We start from the raw sequence: 21,902 nt of genomic DNA on the forward strand, positions 1-21,902 counted from the left end.
GGCGCCCGGGCGGTTCCTACGCTGAGCCGCCGCCTGGCCGGCTGGTTCCTGCGGCGGCTGCCGGGGCGGCCCGGTCGCGCGGCCCTTCGCCATGTACACCTTCGTGGTGCGCGACGAGAACAGCAGCGTCTACGCCGAGGTCTCCCGGCTGCTGCTCGCCACCGGCCACTGGAAGAGGCTGCGGCGGGACAACCCCAGGTTCAACCTGATGCTGGGAGAAAGGAACCGGCTGCCCTTTGGGAGACTGGGTGAGCTTCCCCGTTTTGCGCCCTCCCGCTCCTCCCGGTAGAACGAGCGCTTTTGTCTTAAGGTCAGAAACCTTCCACTCTGTCGTTCCTCGGGCGGATAAAAAAATGCATACCTAAAGGGCTAAGGCCGTCGTTTTTCATGCCTTCTCGGGTCCCAAATCGAATTCGGGGCGGGAGTGTCGGTGCGGGCCCCCGGGACGGCGGCTGCCTCCTGACAATGACCCGGCCCTGCAGCCCCGGGGGCGTCGGCCTCGGGAGCGGGGAGCCAATGCCGCGCGTTCCCCGGATTCCCCGGTCCTGACGACCCCAAATCGGGCAGGTCGGCTGGGCAGATCGCCGGGCGGGGCGAGGCTCCGCGGAGCCGGCGGCTGACCATCTTGCAAATTTCCTCCACGGGGGATTCCGCCCTGTCTGTGTTGGCTCGGGAGGGGAGCTTGTGTGTGTTGAAAACCCTGAGGATTTAGCTCCCCGAAGGCTCAGATAAAGCGGCAGGGGATTTGGAAAAGACCTCTGGATTGCGAAAACGGGAGCTTCAGCAGTGAGCCCAGCCCGGGGAAGGGCGGAAGGGTGTCTGATTTTAGACCTTCCCTTAGTTTCACCAAAGAACACGTTTTCACACTTGCGCATTGAATGCAGATTTTACGTGACCCAGGTTTCTCTGCCCTACTGTCTCCGAGGGAGTTCCCTTCATTGACACGGTTGAAGCTGGCGCCCCCATGCCTACATGTTCCCCTGTAGGAAGAGGCAGGAGGAAGGAGAGGACCAACGGCTCCTTTTTAGATGACGTAATCCAGAAGTTGTGCAGATCATTGCCATTTACATCCCACTGACCTGCACATAGTCTCACGGCCTCTCCTCCCTGCATAGTCATCCGGAATTGCAGTCTCACTCAGGGTCGCCGTGTGCCCTGCCAAAATTCCCCTGGGGTGGGCACCCCATCGTACTGCCAAAGATAGAAGGGGAGAAAATAATGAGGAAAAGTCATCTCTGCCTTGGAGGGCATCCCAGAGAGAACAGTTGTATGTCCAGGAGAGGAGACAGTTTTTAGAAATAGGTGTGGTCAGCGGGTTGGAGAGGTTGAATAGGCAAAGACTGAAAATAGCCATTTGGAACTGACTAGCCCTTGGTGAGCTGACAGAGCACAGTTGGGTGGGAGCCTGTAGAATTGTAATGATTTGAGGAATGAAGGGGGTTTCAGCCTAGTCTTCCTGATATTTTTTCTTTGAAATGAGACCATGGACAACTTTTTGTTATACAAATTTATGATGTGTGTTGGGGACTCCATGGAAGGGCTGATTCCAACCCCCAGAAACCTTCGAATACAGAGAATGGGCCTGGAGATTGATTCCCTTTTGTTAAACTGTCTCCCCAGGAAGCCCTCAGCGAGAAGAATATCTTCCCTGAAAGAAGAAAACCTGCTTACAGTTGAGAACGTTTATTTCCTCCTTGCTCTGTCTGCTCCCCTGCCTGCCTGACTTTCCTCTTTGGACTGGTCAGTGCCCAGCTGAAAGAGCTTAGGTGGAATCCTAAAATTAAAAACTGACAAAAACGGCTCTTTGCAGGGGTGATCGGCGTTGCTGTGGGGCTCAGGACTAGGGTGTAGGATTAGGGTTAGGAGCAGAGTCCTAGAAGGTCCGAATCCTAAGCAGGTACCATGAAGTCAGCAACTGCTCAGGGAACATTTGCTTTTTATGGGAAAGAAAACAGCATCCGATTGGGAGTTTGGGATTAGCAGATGCAAACTATTACATATGTATAACCGGATCACTTTGCTGTATACCAGAAACTAACACAACAGTGTAACTCAACTATAGTCCAATATAAAATTTAAAAAAAGAAAAATTCTAAAAAGAATGTCAGCCAAACCCCCCCCATACTTCAATAAAATAAACATTTTTTAAAAGGTTAGCATCTTAAAAAACAAAGAAGAAGAAAAAACAAAAAGAAAAACAAAACAAAAAAACCAGCATCCCACAACCGGATGGTTATAATATGCCTTCATTGTTAAGGACATTTCGAAACCCAAGGAGATGGCCCCGCGGATAAAGGCCAAGGAATGCTGCTGCCTTGGTGATGTGAAGGTGGGTAGTTCAGGTGTGAACCAGTCCATCTGTCCAGGGAGATGGTGAGAGCTAGTTAGCGCCTGAAACTTTTTATTTGATTGTACGCTGTTCTCAGATGAATTATTCTTACCTCTGGCATCTTCAGTTCAAGCTCCCATTGTTGGGTTCTACTTTGTGTTGCTGAAAATTGCATTTTGTTAAGATGTTAAACATAAATTGAGGCTTTTATAGAGATTATCATACTCAGTGAAGTAAGTCAGACAGAGAAGGATAAATATATGATATCACTTATATGTTGAATCTAAAAAATAGTACAAATTAATTTATTTACAAAACAGAAACAGACACACACATAGAAAACAAACTTATGGTTGCCAAAGGGGAAGGGGGGGAGGGACAAATTAGGAGTGTGAGACTAACAGATGCACACTACTACATAAAAAATAAACAAAAAGGATTTACTGGATAGCACAGGGAACTATATTCAATATCTTGTGATAACCTATAATGGAAAAGAATCTGAAATATATATATGTATAACTGAATCACTTTGCTGTACATCTGAAACTAACACAGTATTGTAAGTCAACTATACTATAATAAAATTTTTTTTAATTGAGGCTTTTGTTTTTATTTGTATCCTTTTGCTCTAATTTTAAAGAGGAGGGGGCATGCAGTACAATCTATTGAAAATGGGTTTCCCTGTGAGAGGACGCACAGAACATCCTCAGGGCTTCTGAATTTACAGACACGGCCTCTTGGAACATCTAGTGGCCCTCCTAGAAGCTTGCACAGGGAGACATGCTTGAGAACAGCACGATCGTAGTTCTCCTACCTTCCTTGATGACTGTAGAAAGCAAGGGTAGCAACATCAAAAGCCTAATTGTTTAAGTCCTTACTGTACAGAGATGGCTAACTCCATATGTGTTAAGCCATGTGTGCAGTGCAGTGGGGATCCAGGAGAGGCGAAATAGAAAATACTCTCCCACCCAAAGAAGAAAAAACAGAGGCAGCAGTGGTCTTTGGCAGACCTACGATGGCGGTATCATAATAGCCACTGTGGGGAGGGTGAGAATTGCCAGTGAGACGCTGAGCAAAGGGGCGTAGAGGGGCCGGGCCACTGAATCGCTCCCTTTCCAACACCCAGTCCTGAAAGGGGAGAATGACAAGCTAAGCGTGACCCTGCTCTCCCTCCTGTGTGCTGGTGTTGACATTGTCATTTCCCACTTGAGAAATTGTCTGTTCCCCTTCTGAGCCTCTTCTTCCCTTCACAGGTCACGAGCCTGGCCTGATGCAGTTGGTGAATTACTACAGGGGAGCTGACAAACTGTGTCGCAAAGCTTCTTTAGTGAAGTAAGTGTTCTTTACGACCCGTGTTTTCCACTTTTCACCTGAACCTTTTGGGCTTTCATCCTGAAGCACTTAAGCAAAAGTGTGAGGTCGTCTTTAAAGGGAGAAGACACTTTTATTTAAAAAGCCAGCAAAGATCAGCTTTTAGTCCCAGTCCAGACTTGGCCGTACGTGCCTGTCTGTCCCTTAAGTTGAGGCTCCCTAGAAGCAGAGCCTGAGACAGGGCTTCTGGCGGAAGTGATTTATAAGGGGAGGGCTTGCAGGAGAAACGCGCTGAGAACCAAGGGCAGGGCATCTGGGGAAGACGCGAAGCGAGGAGGTGGTTTCAGCTGAAGTCTCGCCTCTGCCTGACTCCATGGAGCTTGAACAGCAGTGAACAGCCCCTCCATGTTCTCTACTCTGACGTCGCCCAGCCACCGGCTTTGGGCGGGACACAGCTTCCCCGGCGCTTCTAGGCACGGGCTGGTCCCCGGAGAAGAGGCGCGCCTAAGCCCCTGGCAGCCAAAGCTCGGCAGCCAGGGGTCCCTCAAAAGGGACACCTGGGCAGAATATGCCGGTGTCTACCGCACCACCCACCTCTGAGCAGTGGGCTTACAGCCAGGTGCCGAAAGAACCGTGTCCATAAGGTGGAAGGAAGCAGGCTTATACAGTGATAAGATCTCGGATCAGCAGCTTGGGTTTTAATTTCAGCTCTTAGCAGCTTGGGCAAATGTTCTGATCCCTCTAAGCCTCGGTGCATCCCTCCTAAAGAGGTTGTGATGGACGTAAAGCGTGTAGCACGGTGACACAGTGAGCGTTTGACGCTATGCCTTAGTTTCCTTTTCTGTGAAACGAGGATGATAATAGCAGCTACCTCAGGGTTGTTGTGAGGATTAGTTGAGTTACTTTACATAAAGGCCCGGAATAATGCGCGTGTCAGAGTTCACACTGTATAAATGAAAGGTGGGTGTGGCCCCCCAAATCAGGTCTCCAGCATTCCCTCCACAGTGGCTTGTGAACATGTGTGTATAGCCAAGTGAATCATTTAGGTAAGAAGACACTAGAAGTCTTGACCCAAAGCAAAGGCTCTTTTCCCCAGTCGCACAGCTTTCCGGGCTCTCTAGCTGTTTACTAGTTTGAGTGCTGGTAGGAATATTTCCACCTTTTTGTTCGGACTCACTGCCCCCACTAACTTATGTATCCACTTCTTCCTGTGACGGATTTTCATGATTTACCAGCTATCCTGAAGGAGAACGAGACTTTCTGAAGTCTTACATATTTACACATTTAGAGTGCAAACAGTTGTTTCAGCAGAACTAGAAGTAGCACACGATTATTTATCCAGATTGTCCATTTAGAAATTTTTTTTTTTTAATTTTATTTATTTTTGGCTGTGTTGGGTCTTCGTTTCTGTGCGAGGGCTTTCTCTAGTTGCGGCAAGTGGGGGCCACTCTTCATCGCGGTGCGCGGGCCTCTCACTATCGCGGCCTCTCTTGTTGCGGAGCTCCAGACGCGCAGGCTCAGTAATTGTGGCTCACGGGCCTAGTTGCTCCGCGGCATGTGGGATCTTCCCAGACCAGGGCTCGAACCCGTGTCCCCTGCATTGGCAGGCAGGTTCTCAACCACTGCGCCACCGGAGAAGCCCCATTTAGAAATTTTTATAAAATGCTTACTCATTCTTTATTCTATGATGATTTTTTTTCCTAAAGATAGAGGTTGAATTCTGTTTTTGAAGTAGAAAGCAGAGGGTGCTGTAAAAAGTAATGTTCTCTATATTTGCATACTTGGCAGCTATAATAGGGTGAAGAGAGTGCAGAGCTGGAGTCGTGAGCAGGTCTGAACAGGTATCCGGACCTCTGTGACCTTGGACGGTACCACTCAGAATCTGTGGGGAGGGAGGTGATCACACCTGCCCTTTGCTGTTCTGCAGCACGTGGCGTGGTCTGTCATGACACCTTATAAATGACGACGTGACTTATGCAGACTAGAGGTTGTCATCATTCTCATAAGCTTCCTTCGTTCTCTCAGGTGTCCTGCAAGGGACTGTAGTAATTCCAGGAGGGAATGATTACCTTTGTCATTTTATCTCTCTCCCATAGTTTGTATGGCTCAAAAGAGCTCCAGAAAGTTAAAAAAATGTCATCTCAGGTGGCAGTCAGAGAAGACAGCCAGGTTGCCCGTGGCCGTAGCAGTTAGTGTCGAGCCAGGACGGTTCTCATCTGTACAAACGGGCCCCATGGGCAGTGTGCCTGGGCCTCCCTCGAGGCTTCCCAGGGCCCTGATGGGGTTCCATGCTGGACCCTGTACAGTCTGTCATGCCTGTCACTTCCAGGAGCTTTAGAAATTCATCAGGGCCCCATGGTCATAGTCTCAGAGCGCTCAAGGGCTGTCCTCCTGGCCCTGATTGGAGCTTTCTTTTCCTCTTGTGAGCGTTTCTCACATCTCGTGTGCGATGCGACTAAACCTCCATTTGTGGCTGCTTCCCAAATGGGCCTTTTTTGGAAAGGGAACAAATGCTAGAGATTTCCGGTAGAAACTGGACTGGGTTCTGTACAGGAAATGAGGGCTTCAGATGAAGGGCATTCTACAGACCAGCGCTGGCCAACAGAAATAGAATGCTGGCCACATGTGTCATTTTAAATTGCTTAGTAGCCCCATTAAATTGAGTGCAAAGGAACCGGTACAATTTATTTTAATAATATATTTTATTTAACCAAATAAATCCAAAATGTCATGTAATTAATATTAAAAACAACTAATGGGATATATTCTTTTTTTTTCCGAGTCTTCAAAATCTGGTGTGTATATTTTACATTTATAGCACAGCCAAGCTCAGATATTAAATTTTCATTGGAAGTCCTATGTTTAGATTTCATAAAAATGTGTGGTTGAAAAGGTAGATCTACATACACAAGTCATTCTGACAAACGTAAAAGTTTTTCAATAACTGTATTAAATACCAGAATATAATTTTCCTTTAATATTCACATGTACATTGACAAAGCAGGTTCATAACATGAGAAGAATTGACTTGACTTTGAAGCAAAAGCGTATCATTTTTAAAACTATGTCCAAGTTAAGTAAATTCACCAACTCATGTGTCAACTCAGTATTATTAATATTGAATTCAGAGGAGGTATTGAATACATTGAAAAGAAACTCTAAATTTATCATTATCAACAAAGTGTTCTTCAAATTTTTCTTTAGTTTTTGCAGCCAGTTTGCATAATGTTGTCTGTTACAAGGAAAATCTTATGCATACTGAGTCATAAAACTGTGTAAAATCATTATTATTGACTTATATTATGAAGTTGGAACACAAATTCTCACACCTGTTGGTCTACATCACAAGTAAGATCTTTTTTTCCAACTTCCTTGGAGCTTGAAATTTAGCTTGTTCATATGCAGCGTGGTTATAGGTGAAAAAATGTAAACCACACTGCATTTTTTATCTTTGATTATTGAATGAGGTAATAGTTGCATGAAAAGAACGATTTGACAAGCATTCCTCTTATTTTAAGAAACTGGAGTTTACAGTACGGGGAAACCTTGTAAAACTCTTCCATCTCTCAGTCAGTGAGCATTGGCAAAGAACACAGAATCATTAAATTCATCATCTTGTGTTTCTTTCATGGTTCTATACCTGCAAACCATTGTAGCATTTGCAAGCATATACTGAACCATTTCAACAACTGTATCCATACTGAGTGCAAACGTTCTCAGTATGCATCATGCGGGCTTCCCCAATGGCGCAGTGGTTGAGAGTCCGCCTGCCGATGCAGGGGACACGGGTTTGTGCCCCGGTCTGGGAAGATCCCACGCTGCGGAGCAGCTAGGCCTGTGAGTCATGGCTGCTGAGCCTGCGCGTCTGGAGCCTGTGCTCCGCAACGGGAGAGGCCACAACAGTGAGAGGCCCGCGTACCGCAAAAAAAAAAAAAAAAAAAATGTATCATGCAATGAAGCAGATGTTTCCAATACGTATGGTACAACAAAATAAAGCAATAAAGCAAACGTCAGTCTATTAAAATCCCAGTAAATCCAGATTTTAACCCAACCTAGCTGAAGTAATGTCTGTCATGATAGAAGCTGACTTTTCACATGTAGATGAAATTCTTCTTGGACAAATGTAAAAATTCTTCTTGGAAATATCCTCACCACGAGTTTACATTTTAGGCTGCAATTTGATAATAATTTTTTCCTATATTTGGAAATCTTTTGAGGCAAAACATACAAAGTATTAATTGGGCAGCATCTCTTATGTCACTCAACTCATCTAAAGCTAAGGAAAAATATTTCAAAATTTTCCGGTTTTGAATCAATCTTTAATATTGTTAGAAATGCTTTGTACTCTATGGGCAATTATTGATGGCTTAACTAAAGATTGTTCACTTTTTATAAAATATCTTTTTAGTCTTTTCCTCAAAATAATTTCTATTACCACATTTCCATCTAAAAGGATGTTCGTTTTGCGTGTGTATGTAAGAATCCAGGCCACTTTAGAGCTGACCAAAGTTACAAGCTCAGATCCTAAGAAAAATATGTTGAAAGTTTTCTTGTTGAGTTTTTAATTCTGATTTCAGCCGCTAATTCCATTGCTTCTCTTTAGACTATTGAGAGGAAAACACCTATCAAATTCATTATGTATTTGCTGAAAATGTCTCCTTACACAACAAACTTCATTTTTCCTGCCACAGCACATTGTAATTGCCATTTGTTAGGAAATTTGTGACACGTCTTCTTCTAGTGCTTATTTTTTTCTTTATTGTCTGGTCATAGTTCCAGCTTCTGCATCCCCACTCAATTCCGTGTCAGTAGAATGCCTTTGTTTTAAACTTAAAAGTTTGTCCATACTCATTTTTTTAACTAGAAGACTAATTATACGTTATTTACCAATTATGATTTACCTAGCAATCTCTGTAACTTGTCTGTGTGCATAATAAACACATTATAATGTTTCATCAGTGCCTGGAAAAAAATTCACATGAGCTGAATCCATCTGTTGTCCCCCAGTAGAACAGTGATGCATTTATGTCTAATTCCAGAAGTAGCACACGCGCCTGACATGCACGCCACCCTCTAACAACAACATCTGAGGTCACATGGTAGTTAAAGTGAAAACATCATCTACTGAAACAGTAATGTTGTACTTGGTGGAAACATATTTTACAGTGCTTCAGCTTTTAAATGAAAACCAAACAAAACGGAAAATTCAGTTTCCGAGTCGCATTGGCCACTTTTCAAGTGCTCGGAAGCCCTTGGAAACTCCACGTGGCTAGTGGCTGCCGTATTGGACAATGCAGATAGAGCTGAATGGTCAGTGAGTTAGAAATGTATTGATTTTTTTTGTTCCTTTGAGTTCTTTAAGTTAAATTCCATTGCCTCTAACGTAAAAATAGCTTTATTTAAAAATCTCAGTTTAAAGTTTCTTTTCATTATTTCTGCCATTGGCTCAGAGGCTGGGTTTTGGTGATGAATCATACCCCAGGCTTTAACAGTTCTGCTCTAGATAGAAGAGGGAGTGCAGCTCAGGGGAGGCCTGTGAATGTCTTTGGGCAGGTTTCTCCCTCCTCTGATTCCTGGGGAGCAAGGGTAGCTTTTTTTCTTTCTATTTTCTTTCTTTTTTTTTTTTTTTTGGCTGCACCTCGCGGTTTGAGGGATCTTAGTTCCCCAACCAGGGATTGAACCTGGGCCCTCGGCAGTGAGAGCCCGGAGTCCTAACCACTGGGCCACCAGGGAATTCCCAAGGATAGGTTTGGAATTAGGACATGGGAGTGATTCAGGGCTTATATCCTGCTTGTTTCTTACTACCTTTGTGATCTTGGGAAATTCACTTCTCTGTGACCCAGTGCCTCATCTGTGAAACGTGATGCTAGCGCCTCCCCCCAGGGGTCTGATTGGAGAGGAGATACAGTGTGAAGCCTTTGTGTTTATTAAGTGCCTGCCCAGGGCCTTTCTTTATATTCCATTATATTATGGGGGTTTTTTTTGAGGGGGGGCAGGAGGTGTGTTTAGTTATGACCACTGGAGTCCCAGGTTCCATTAGAAAGATTCTTCCTTTATTCTGTCACCGAAGCCAGGCTGAGCTAAAGGCAAGAAATGAAGAACGAAAATGTCTTTAGATAATTCCGATTCCTGAGTGTTAGCCTTTTCTCTCCAGAGTTGGGCCAAGGTGGTATTTTTTGCTAGTAATCCAAATGGTTTCCTCAGTTCTCCACTTTGATTTTTTCGGGTGGGTCTAGCTCAGCTACAGCATGTTCGGTGAAAAGATGTTGGTTCAGGATTACTTCAAGCTAAGTTTCCTTAGAGATGCATTGTAAAAGGAGCTGAAGTTCTGGACTTTAAGCCCCTTTTGAATTCACCGGAGCTTGCCTATAAGGTCGCGGGTAACAGCTGTGAGCTGCCCCGTGGTGCCTTGGAGGTGTGCCCCGTGAGTGGGATAAAAAGGAGACCTAGCCCTGGTCATGCCCGGCTTCCTTCAAGAGCTCTGGGGCAAAGCACTGGCTGTTCTGAATAGAGGGACGGAGGGTACTCAGAAGGGAGACTGACCCTCTGTCATCTGCCAGGCTCGTCAAGACCAGCCCAGAACTGGCTGAGTCCTGCACATGGTTCCCCGAGTCCTATGTGATTTATCCAACTAACCTCAAGACCCCAGTTGCTCCGGCTCAGAACGGAATCCACCCGCCAATCCAGAGCTCAAGGACAGATGAGAGAGAATTTTTCCTGGCTTCTTATAATAGAAAGAAAGAAGATGGAGAGGGCAACGTTTGGATTGCAAAGTCATCAGCCGGAGCCAAAGGTGAGTCGGCACTGTTGCCCCTTCTCCCTTCCTTGTAGGTTCCCATTGTGTTTTGTTAGATTCAAACGATGTCTTTAGATGTGTGGCTATTCTAATCTGAATCCTCGGGGGTGGAGACCTCGTTTCATTACATAGTTTAAAATATCTGCGTGCTGGTGACTTAGAAACGTGTATCTCCAAATCAACTAAAATAGAATAAAATAAAATTTTTTTTAAAAAGTGAAATAAAGTAAAATAAAATAAAAGAATAGAAGTATCTCGAAAATAGAATAAACTCGAGCTGAGGTCTTTCCCTTTAAGCTCCACATCCAACAGCAGGCATTTTCAGCATAACATGTCTGATATAGAACTCTTTATTTCCTTCCCAACTTCACCCGCCCCAGCCTACTCCTCTTTCCGTCTTCCCATGGAGTATATGATTCCACTTCTCACCCAGCCTCTCAATCCCCAAACCCAGGAGTCCTCTTTGGCTTTACAATCTACACCTAATGCATCAGTAGGGCTTGCTAACTGTACCTTCAAAATAAAGTCTGCAATGGACTTTTTCTTGCCATTCCCACTGCTCTCACTTAAGCCAAAGCTCCTTTTCTCTCTATTCTGGGTAACTGCGGCACCTGCTCACAGCAGCTCTCCTGCTCTTGGACAGAGGGATGTTTTAAAAACAGAAACGTGATCATGTTACTCCCCGCTCAAGACTTACCAGCTGGCTTCCCAAGGCAACTAGAAAAAACTTGAATCCTGCTGGAAGTCTCCGTCACTTGATATTTGCCTGTGTCTCTGATCTCATCCCTTATTCTTGGCCTGGCTCCCTGTACTGTAGCCATAACACCTGCCTAGCATCCTTGAAATACTCTAAATTCATCTCTGTACCTGGAATGAGCTTTCATAGACTATTTTTCATTTCTCAGCTCAGATGTTGCCTTGTCAGAGAGGCTTTTCTTTTCTTTCTTTTTTTTTTTTTAGAGAGGCTTTTCTGATCTAAAATAACCTCTGTGCCCATTGCTTTCTATCCTTTCTCCTGCTTTATTTTCCATCCTTGCACTAACCTCTTCCCAGCACTCTATTACATATTAGTTTATCTGTTCATCTCCCCCATAATCCTGCACACTCCATATAAACACAGACTTTGTCTTGTTCATCTCTGTACCCTCCCCATAGGCACTTAATAGAGGTATGTTGAGTGAATGCAGGGAAGGCATAAGGTATGTCATACTAACTCAGGCTTAAAATGTAGGCAGCTGCCAATGTAATGATCACATAGACACGGTCCATCTCTGCAACTACCATCATATGCTCTCTTAAAACCCACTCCGTTTTGAACTTCTTCTTTCATTGCCTTGGAAGACCATCTGGCCATTGGTACTCATTTCTGTCCCCGGTCCAGTGGATCTCACCTTCTTTTCCACCAACCGTGAGACAGGAGGGCATCACCTGGAATCTCCTGAAAGTGGGAGAGTTGGACTCTTGCCACAAGCCAGGTACCTCACCTACTTCTCCCTCCCCTCCTGGGACTTCTTCTCCAGGAGAGTCCCCTAGCTTTGTTCCAATAGTAAATGGGGGAATTGAAAGAGGAAATAGTCATCCACAGTATTCCAGATTCCTCCTTTGGATCGGGGCTGGAATCAGGATGGCCATTATGAGGCTATCGTGTGTCCTTGTGTCATGGACTTGACTGGTGCCGGAACCATGAGTGAGGCAGGGCCCTGGGTAGAAGGATCTGTCAAGTCGTGGCAGTGATCCCACCTAGGTGGTCCCTGGACCCTCACCAACACAAGATATAGAGTGATTCTCAGCAGCAGAGGGAGGTCATAAAGAGAGAATAAAACAAGACATTTTGCTTTGGGAGTTGAGGAGATAAGTGGTGTGGATTTGTTTTGTTTAGGCTGAATGAATGACTTTTATTCTTGTTAAGCAAATACTTAGTGCCTACTACATGCTGGGTGTAGTTGGCTTAACTTCACCCTATATCCAGATCAAGCCACTGTTCACCACCTCCACCCCCGTCTCGGATCTGAGTCACCTTCACGTGTGACCTGGAGCATTGCTCCCTGTTCTGTTCTTGGCCATTCTGCAGAGTCTACACGAAATACAGCAGACAGAGATCCCGTTAGAGCACAATCAGACCATGTCACATCTGTCCTCAGCACTGTCTCTGGGGCCAGGACAGCACCTGGCATGCTGCAAAGGTTCAATATATGTATTGAGCGAATGAGTGAATGGATGGATGAATGAATAAGAGAAGTAATGAACGTTTGGAGGGAGATGAAGAGATAAATGAGACGGACACGGTTCTCTTGCCCTCAGGGACCCATAGTCTAGTCAGAAAGAAGGCTAATGATGCATTTATTTCCAGATTAGCTAAATGCTGAGATGGAAACAAAGAACCCGAAAAACCACTGTGACTGCGACCTTGAAGCTCCTAGAAGAACCCCAGCTTCATAACTTAGTGAGGATATAAACAGATATCCTCCAGGTGTAGTTAGGATAGAAACGAACGGTATAAGAAACAGTTAAGAAACACATGGAAACATGCTACGCTGGTGTACAAAACTTCCAAAATCAATGTGGATTTTACGTATCATTTTACATCTACAAAGTAAGAAAACAGAACCCTTCAGTGGTTGTGTTGCTGAGTTTGTTGTGAACTGCTCCCTCCCAGTGGCGATACACAGCCCTTTGAAGCAGCAATAGGATCACACAGAGCAAGGGTCAGAGTTCCTTTGCTTTCGGCTCACTCATCTCATTCCTGAAAATTTACTCCGGGGAGATAGTTAAAAAGTAACAAGGGTGATCTACAGCAAAGACCTTTACCATTGTGTTACCTGTAATAGCAAAATTGTATTTAGGAACAGCCCCGTTGTCCAGCAGTCAGTAAACGTGTCATTTTTTACATCCACACAATGGGATATTTCCTTGGCCACTAGCATTGGGAAGTTAATGCAGATACAGTGAAAATATTGACTGTATGAAGTGAAAAAAGAATATGAGGTGAGTTTGCTGTGATTGAACCTATCTTTGCCATATTACATAAAGGAAGGTAATATGAAAAAATGAAAAGCATTATGTTAGGAAATAAGATGATGGGTAGTTTCAGGGCACTAGTAGGAAAATGCTGTTTTCGGATGATGATTCTAAAAAGAGTGTGCAAGGTGCTGTGGAGCGGGAGAGACTGAAGTCTGATCTGAAGAACTGGCAAGTGAGAATGAAGAGGAACCATGGAATCTGAGTGCGGTTCTTAAGGGAAATGAAACAGAATGAATTATGTTCATCCAAAAAGAGAGGAAGGGATGTTTCCCAAGTTGATTTGCTGCTTCTTGTTTAAGAGGCTAACCAGGTGGTGGAGGGAGTGATAGAAATGGGGTAGTTGAAAACGGGGCTGGCTTTTAGGAAAGATGAATCGTTAAATTAATTTGCCGTACAGCAGAAATTAACACAACATTGTAAATCAACTATACTTCAATTAAAAATATATTGGAGGGCTCCCCTGGTGGCGCAGTGGTTGAGAGTCCGCCTGCCGATGCAGGGGACACGGGTTCGTGCCCCGGTCCGGGAGGATCCCACGTGCCGCGGAGCGGCTGGGCCCGTGAGCCATGGCCGCTGAGCCTGCGCGCCCGGAGCCTGTGCTCCGCAACGGGAGAGGCCACAACAGTGAGAGGCCCGCATACCGCAAAAAAAAAAAAAAAATTTTTACTGAAAGCATGAGACCCAAGTAGAGATGAGCTGTGAATCTAAAGTGTAGGGGGGTGACTTCCCTGGTGGTCCAGTGGCTAAGACTCCGCACTCCCAATGCAAGGGGGCTCCAGTTTGATCCCTGTTCAGGGAACTAGATCCCGCATGCCACAACTAAGAGTCCACATGCCGCAACTAAAGATCCTGCACGCTGCAACTAAAAGATCCTGCGCGTCTCAATGAAGATCCCGCATTGCCACAACTAAGACCTGACGCAGCCAAGTAAATAAATAAATATAAAAAAAAAAAGTGTAGGTGGGAGGTCCTAGAACTAAAAAGTGAGTCCAGCAAGGTCGCAGGATATGAGATCAACACACAAAAATCAATTGCATTTCTACCTCTGTCACCTATTTATGCCTTGCTCTCCGCAATCTGGCCACATCCCATCTTGTATGCTCCAACCTTATTTTCTTTATGCAATTTCCTTACAGACTATTTCTTATTGAAAATTAATATCTCTAATGCTAGTAGATGGAAAAATAATGGGAAGAAAGTAAGGAGACAGGTACTTTTTAAAAATAAATTTATTTATTTATTATTTTTGGCTGCATTGGGTCTTCGTTGCTGTGCACAGGCTTTCTTTAGTTGCAGCGAGTGGGGCCTACTCTTTGTTGCAGTGCACGGGCTTCTCATTGTAGTGCCTTCTCCCATTGCAGAGCACGGGCTCTAGGCGTGTGGGCTCAGCAATTGTGGCTCATGGGCTCTAGGGCGCAGGCTCAGTAGTTGTGGCGCACAGGCTTAGTTGCTCCATGGCATGTGGGATCTTCCCAGACCAGGGCTCGAACCCATGTCCCCTGCATTGGCAGGCAGATTCTTAACCACTGCGCCACTAGGGAAGCCCTATAACTCTTTTTTAATAGGAGTATAATTGCTTTACAGTGTTAGTTTCTGCTGTACAATGAAGTGAATCAGCTATATGTATACATATATCCCCTCCTTCTTGGACCTCCCTCCTCCCCCCCACCCCATTCTACCCATCTAGGTCATCACAGAGCACCAAGCTGAGCTCCCTGTGCTATACAGCAGGTTGCCACTATCTATTTTACACATGGTAGTGTGTATATGTCAACCCTAAGCTCCCAATTCATTCCACCCTCCCCTTCCCCTCTGGGTCCACATGTCTGTTCTCTACGTCTGCGTTTCTATTCCTTCCCTGCAAATAGGTTCATCTGTACCATTTTTCTAGATTCCACATATACGCGTTAATATACGATATTTGTTTTTCTCTTTCTGACTTCACTCTGTATGACAGACTCTAGGTCCATCCACATCTCTACAAATGACCCAGTTTCATTTCCTTTTAAAAAGTATTATCATTAAAGAAAACCTAACATTAAAAGGAAATGTAAAAGTTATCCGTAGCCTTACCCAGTTCCTAACATAATTATTTTTATTTTTTCATATTAGTTTCTTTTACATATGGGCAAAGACAGATTCAATCACGGTGAACTCATTTCATATCTTTTTCATTTCATACTAATAATGAACATGTGGAAGCCAAAGTTAAAAATACAATACCAGTTACAGTCACCCTAAAGAAAATGAGATGCTTAGGTATAAACTTACCAAAACACGTACAGGGCCTATCTGCTCAAAATTACAAAACAACTATGAAAGAAGTCAAGGAGGACCTAAATAAACAGGTAGACATATCATGTTCATGGATTGCAAGATTCAACACAGTAAAGATGTCACTTCACCCCAAATTGCTCTATAGGCTTTAGGTGATTGGTGTCAAGACCTCAGCAAGGTTCTTGTGTAAACATAAAGCTTCTACTAAAATTCATATGGAAAGGCACAGGCCGTAGAATAGCTTACACAATATTGAAGAAGAAAAGTGGGAGGAAACACTGTCCCTGATCCCAAACTGTATTGTAGAGCTACAATAATCAGTACACTGTGGTATTCGTGGAGGGGATAGAAATATGAATCAGTGGGACAGAGATGTACCCACACATTTATGACCATCTGATTTTTGACAGAGGTGCAAAAGCAATTCAATAGAGGAAGGATAGAGTTTTCAACAAACGTTGGTGGAGCAGGTGGATAGCCACAGACCAAGAAAATGAACCTCAACATAAACCTCACCCCTTATACAAAACCGAACTCAAAATGGATTGTGGGCTTAACTGTAAAATATAAAGTTATTTTTCAGAAAAAAATAAGAGCTAAAGCTAGGCAAAGAATGCTTAAACTTGATACTGAAAGTATAATCCATAATAGTAAAAACTGATCAGTTGAACCTTATCAAAATGAAAAACTTTTTTTCTGTAAAGGACCCAACCACGAGGATGAAAAGACAAGCTACAAACTGGGAGAAAATACTTCCAAGCCTTATATCTGACAAAGGACTCACATGTAGACTATACAAACAATATTCAAAACTCAACAGTTAAAAAAGGGGGGGGATCCAATTAGAAAATGGGCAAAAGACAATGAAAACATATTCCATTGAAAAGGTTCTACAGATGAAAAATAAGTAAATGAAAAGATTTTCAATATCATTAACCATGAGGGAAATGCAGATTAAAACCACAATGAGCTATCACTGCACTCCTAAAATGGCTAAAATAGGAAACGGTAACAACAGCAAATGCTGGCAAGGGTCAGGAGAAACTAGATCACCCTCCCAGTGCTAGTGGGGACTTAAATTGGTAGAGCCACTCTGGAAAACAGTCTGGCAAGTTCTTATAAAACTAAACCTGAAATTATATGACCCAGCAACTCCACACGTGTGGGCATTTGTCCAGAGAAATGAAAACTTACCTTCACGAAAAACTTGTACATGGTTGTTCATAGCAGCTCTATTTGTAATAGCCCCAAATGGGAACAGCTCAACTGTCCTTCAACAAGTGAATGATTAAGCAAAGTGGGGTGAATTGATCCCATAGAATACTACCCAGTAATAAAAGAGAATGAACCGTTAATAAATACAACCCCTTGGAGGAATTTCCAGGGGAGTATCAGTGAAGAAAACAACTTCCAGGGATCACATATGTTGTAATTCTATTTATGTAACATTTTTGAAATGACAAAAGTGTAGAAATGGAAAACGGATTAGCGGCTACCAGGGGTCGGGGAGTGGGGTGGGGGGAGGTACTCGTGGCTTTGAAAGGGCAATATGAGGATTCTGTGCAATAATGGAACTGTTCAGAATTGGAGAAGATATTTGCAAATCATATAAGGTACCTGTATCCAGGATATATAAAGACCTCTTATAACTCAGTAATAAAGACAAATAACCCATTAAGAAATGAGCAAAGAATCTAAATAGACCTTTCTCAAAACAAACAAATGACATAAATAGCCAATAAGCATGTGAAAACATGCTCAACATTCCAAGTCATTAGAGAAATGCAAATCAAAACCATAATAACACACCACCTCCCTCACAGCCACTAGGATGGCTATAGTTAAGGCAGAATACAACATGTGTTGGCAAGGATGTGAAGAAATGGAGCTCTTGCCGCCCTTTGCTTATGGGAATGTAAAACGGTACAGCTATTACCAAACTATTTTGGAAAACAGTTTGGTAGTTCCTTAAAAAGTTAAACAGTTACCATATGACCAACAATTCCACTCCTAGGTATATTTCCAAAAGAGTTGAAAACATGTCATATGTTTTCCTATGTTGAAAACATATGTTTTCCACATGAAAACTGCAGTACACATCTTCATAGCAGCATTATTCATGAGCCAAAGATATATGTATAACTGAATAACTTTGCTGTATACCTGAAACTAACACAACATTGTAGATCAACTATACTCTAATATAAAATTTAAAAAAAAGAGCCAAACAACAGTGGAAACAACCCAAATGTCCATCAATTGATTGAACAAAATGTGATCTATCCATACAATGGAATATTTAGTCATAGGAAGGTGGAATGGCATATTGACACATGCTATAACATGGGTGAAGCTTAAAACGCTGTGTTAATGAAAGAAGCCAGACCAGAAAGGGCCCCATATTGTGTGTTTCCATTTATATGAAGCATCTAGAATAGGCAAACCCATAGAGACAGAAAGTAGGTTAGTAGTCCTCAGGAGCTAGTGTGAGGAAGGAATGGGGAGTAACTGCTTGGTGGGTGTGGGGTTTGGGGGGAGGTGAAGAAAATGTCCTAAAATTAGATTGTAGTGATGGTTGCAAACCTCTTGAATATGCTAAACACCATTGAATTTTACACTTTACAAGGGTGAATTTTGTAGGATATAAACAATATCTCAGAGCTGATGCATCATTTATCTAATATTGATGGACACTTTCTATTGGAGTAGAGTTGCTTTGCAATGTTGAGTTAGTTGCAGGTGTACAGCAAAGTGAGTCAGTTATACATATACATATATCCACCCTTTTTTTAGATTCTTTTCCCACATAGGGCATTACAGAGTATTGAGCAGAGTTCCCTGCGCTCTACAATAGGTCGTTATTATCTATTTTATATATAGCACTGTGTATATGTCAATCCCAACCTCCCAATGTATCCCTCTCCCCGCCCTTTCACCCCTGGTAACCATAAGATTGTTTTCTACATCTGTGACTCTATTTCTCTTTTGTAAATAAGTTCATTTGTACCATTTTTTTAGATTCCACATGCAAGCGATATCATATGATATTTCTCTTTCTCTGAAGTAAGTCTGACTTCCTTCACTCAGTATGACAGTCTCTAGGTTGAGGGACACTTTAAATGTACCCAGTTTTTTCTAATACAACGCTGCAGGAATGTTCTCATACATTTGTCTTTCTGCCCTAACCACCTGATGTTTCTACGAGATACAGTGTTTCCAGTCGGTTTATTGGTCATAAGCAGCATACGGCCTTTACTGTGGTAGCCAGTGACCAAAAGTAGAGCGGCCTTTATTTATGGTGCTTAGACCCTTTGAATATCCATAAAAATGAAATTTCATGGAGCCTGCCATGACAGTGTTTACAATCCTACATGGAGAGAGGGTTGGATAACCCTTGGTGCTTTTGTGGGGAGAGGGGAGAGTGAGAGAGATGGAAGGAGGGAAAGGATGGAGAATGAAAAGCGAGTCGGCCAGTAACAGCCTCCTGTCGGTTTTTACCTGCTGTCAGAATTTCCTTTCTGGCTTTGCAGAGAGCTTTTCCTCTTGGAGTGAACTGGACTGATTATGGTTTGCTTTTGCCCTGTTAGGTGAAGGCATCCTCATCTCCTCGGACGCTGCGGAGCTGCTGGATTTCATAGACAACCAGGGCCAGGTGCACGTGATCCAGAAATACCTTGAGCGCCCCCTGCTGCTGGAGCCAGGCCATCGCAAGTTTGACATCCGGTAATGCTGCCGCGTCTGGAGTTTTTGTTTTACAAATCTGGAAAAAATGCAGTGGTGTGTGATGCGGAGGGTGACATGGATTATAGGGAAGTATTGGACTTCGTTTAATGTTCCCCAAGTTGAGTGCAGCTGAACAGAACCGAGCTTCTGTTTTTCTTTCACTCTTTCTCTTGTCTTTCTAGAAAATGTTATTAAGATGATGAATTTTCTTTTTTTTAAGTATTCTCTTTAATGAAGATGACTTGTGGATCCAAAGAAAGGATATCAGTGTGTGGGGCTTGCTTTATGAAAGCGGCAGAGAGATATGCATAGAACAGCCACAGCAGATCAGGTGATCCTGCCAAAGAGCACGTCCTCACTTTATTATCTGTGTCCCACTTTTTAAGGTTTTCATGAACACACCTCAGGGGTTTGGACTTCACCTTTGCGAGCAAAGGGCCTGCAAGGAGAAGGAGGTTGAGTGGTGCTTTCAAAAGCTGAAAGCCCTGCCCCAGCTCGCCCTGAACCTTGCTGTCATCTCCCCATCCAGGACTCTTTGTCACTTAGGTGCCTTCACGTTGACTTGCTGCTCCTCGAACACCAGTGCTGTCTGATCAGCTTCAGCAGAAAGTCTTCTTAAGATAACTAAAAGAGCAGACATGGCAACTGGAGGTTTCATAGATTAACCGTAAAAACCAAGCCACTCAGATCTCTTTGAAATGCTGTATCTTTTGAATGGACCAAAGTCTCCTTGTCAGTTACGGTGAAATGTTTTCTTTGCCTCATCATGGTGGTAATCCACTGTCTTGGCTAACTGGCGTGACTTGCCTTGTATATATTTTTTTTATTAATTTTTTTCTGGAGTAGAGTTGCTTTACAATGTTGTTATGGCATGCCTTGTATAATTTTAGAACATACCTCCTTCCTCTGTTTCCTCCCAGAAAAATCAAGGTGTGGGGATGATATATATAATATGCAGAAACTTTGGGTAACTTGAATATTTTATTGACTTGCAGAAGCTGGGTCTTGGTGGATCATCAATATAATATCTACCTCTATAGAGAGGGTGTACTTCGGACTGCTTCAGAACCGTATCATGTGGATAATTTCCAAGATAAGACTTGCCATTTGACTAATCACTGCATTCAGAAGGAGTACTCAAAGAACTATGGGAAGTATGAAGAAGGGAACGAAATGTTCTTTGAGGAGTTCAATCGGTACCTAACAAGTGCTTTGAACATCACCCTGGAAAGTAGTATCTTACTACAAATCAAACATATAATAAGGTAACTTATTCCTATCTCTTTCGGTTAAATGTGTGTTAAAGGAGCTTTGGGAGTTTGTGCCTTTCAAGGAATGATTCCATTTACATTGTCTAAGAACAAAAATTATTTGTTATATCCCTTTATTATCCTTTTAATATCTATAGGATCTGTAATGCTGTCACTTTTTTTTCATCCTTATGTTGGTAATTACCTCATGTTGGTAGTTTATATCTTCTGTCTTTCACTTGGACAGATTGGTTAGAGGCTTATCAATTTTATTCATCTCTTGTAAAAGTCAGCTTTTGGCTTTATAGATTTTCTTTGTTGTTTCTGTTTTCAGTTTCTTTGATTTATGTTCTTAATTATTTTCATCCTTCCGCTTTTGGGAGGTTTGATTTGCTTTTCTTTTTCTAGTTTCCTTAAAGTGCAAGGTTAGATCATTGATTGGAGAGATTTATTTTTTTTATAAAATATAAGCATTTAAGGCCATCAGTTTTCTTATAAGTACTCGTTAGCTGCATCCCACAGATTTTGCTATGTCATGTTTTTGTTTTCTTTTTATTTTTAAAAATTTTTGTTTATTTTTGGCTGCTTTGGGTCTTTGTTGCTACACATGGGCTTTCTCTAGTTGTGGCGAGTGGGGGCTACTCTTTGTTTTTGTTTTGTTTTGTTTTGTTTTGTTTGCAGTATTCGGGCTTCTCACTGTTGTGGCCTCTCCCGTTGTGGAGCACAGGCTCAGAGGCCATGGCTCGTGGGCCCAGCCGCTCTGTGGCATGTGGGATCTTCCCGGACCGGTGCACGAACCCGTGTCCCCTGCATCGGCAGGCAGACTCTCAACCACTGCGCCACCAGGGAAGCCCTTTTTTTTTTTTTTTTTTTTTTTTGTATTTTTGGGGGCTACTCTGTTGCGGTGAGCGGGCTTCTCATTGTGGTGGCTTCTCTTGTTGTGGAGCACAGACTCTAGGTGCGCAGGCTCAGTAGTTGTGGCTCTCAGGCTCAAGAGCGCAGGCTCAGTAGTTGGGGTGCGCGGGCTTAGTTGCTCTGCGGCATGTGAGATCTTCCCAGACCAGGGCTCGAGCCCATGTCCTCTGCATTGGCAGGTGGATTCTTAACCACCGCGCCACCAGGGAAGACTGTTTTCATTTTATTAAAATATTTTCTAGTTTCCCTTGTGACTTCATCTTTGGTGTTATTTAGA

At 43.3% G+C, this 21,902-nt stretch overlaps 1 protein-coding gene across 4 annotated transcripts in view; it reads left to right on the forward strand.

Moving 5' to 3' along the window:
* Positions 1–21,902, forward strand: part of TTL (tubulin tyrosine ligase) — a 36,359-nt gene continuing 14,457 nt past the window's right edge. The window contains exons 1-6 of one of the 4 annotated variants that reach the window (XM_027129056.1): positions 198–248; positions 2,263–2,329; positions 3,586–3,664; positions 10,204–10,436; positions 19,325–19,460; positions 20,456–20,725. In XM_027129056.1, coding sequence (XP_026984857.1) covers positions 3,603–3,664; positions 10,204–10,436; positions 19,325–19,460; positions 20,456–20,725 — 701 coding nt within the window. In that variant the 5' untranslated portion in view covers positions 198–248; positions 2,263–2,329; positions 3,586–3,602. Of the gene's footprint in view, positions 249–2,131; positions 2,330–3,585; positions 3,665–10,203; positions 10,437–19,324; positions 19,461–20,455; positions 20,726–21,902 lie in introns of those variants that run through there. The other 3 variants (XM_027129054.1, XM_027129057.1, XM_027129055.1) reach the window with 3 other exon arrangements.

Source organism: Aethalodelphis obliquidens, unplaced genomic scaffold (assembly GCF_003676395.1).
Source record: "Aethalodelphis obliquidens isolate GAN/ISIS:26980383/991018 unplaced genomic scaffold, ASM367639v1 scaffold35, whole genome shotgun sequence".
In the NCBI taxonomy this organism is placed as follows: Eukaryota; Metazoa; Chordata; class Mammalia; order Artiodactyla; family Delphinidae; genus Aethalodelphis; species Aethalodelphis obliquidens.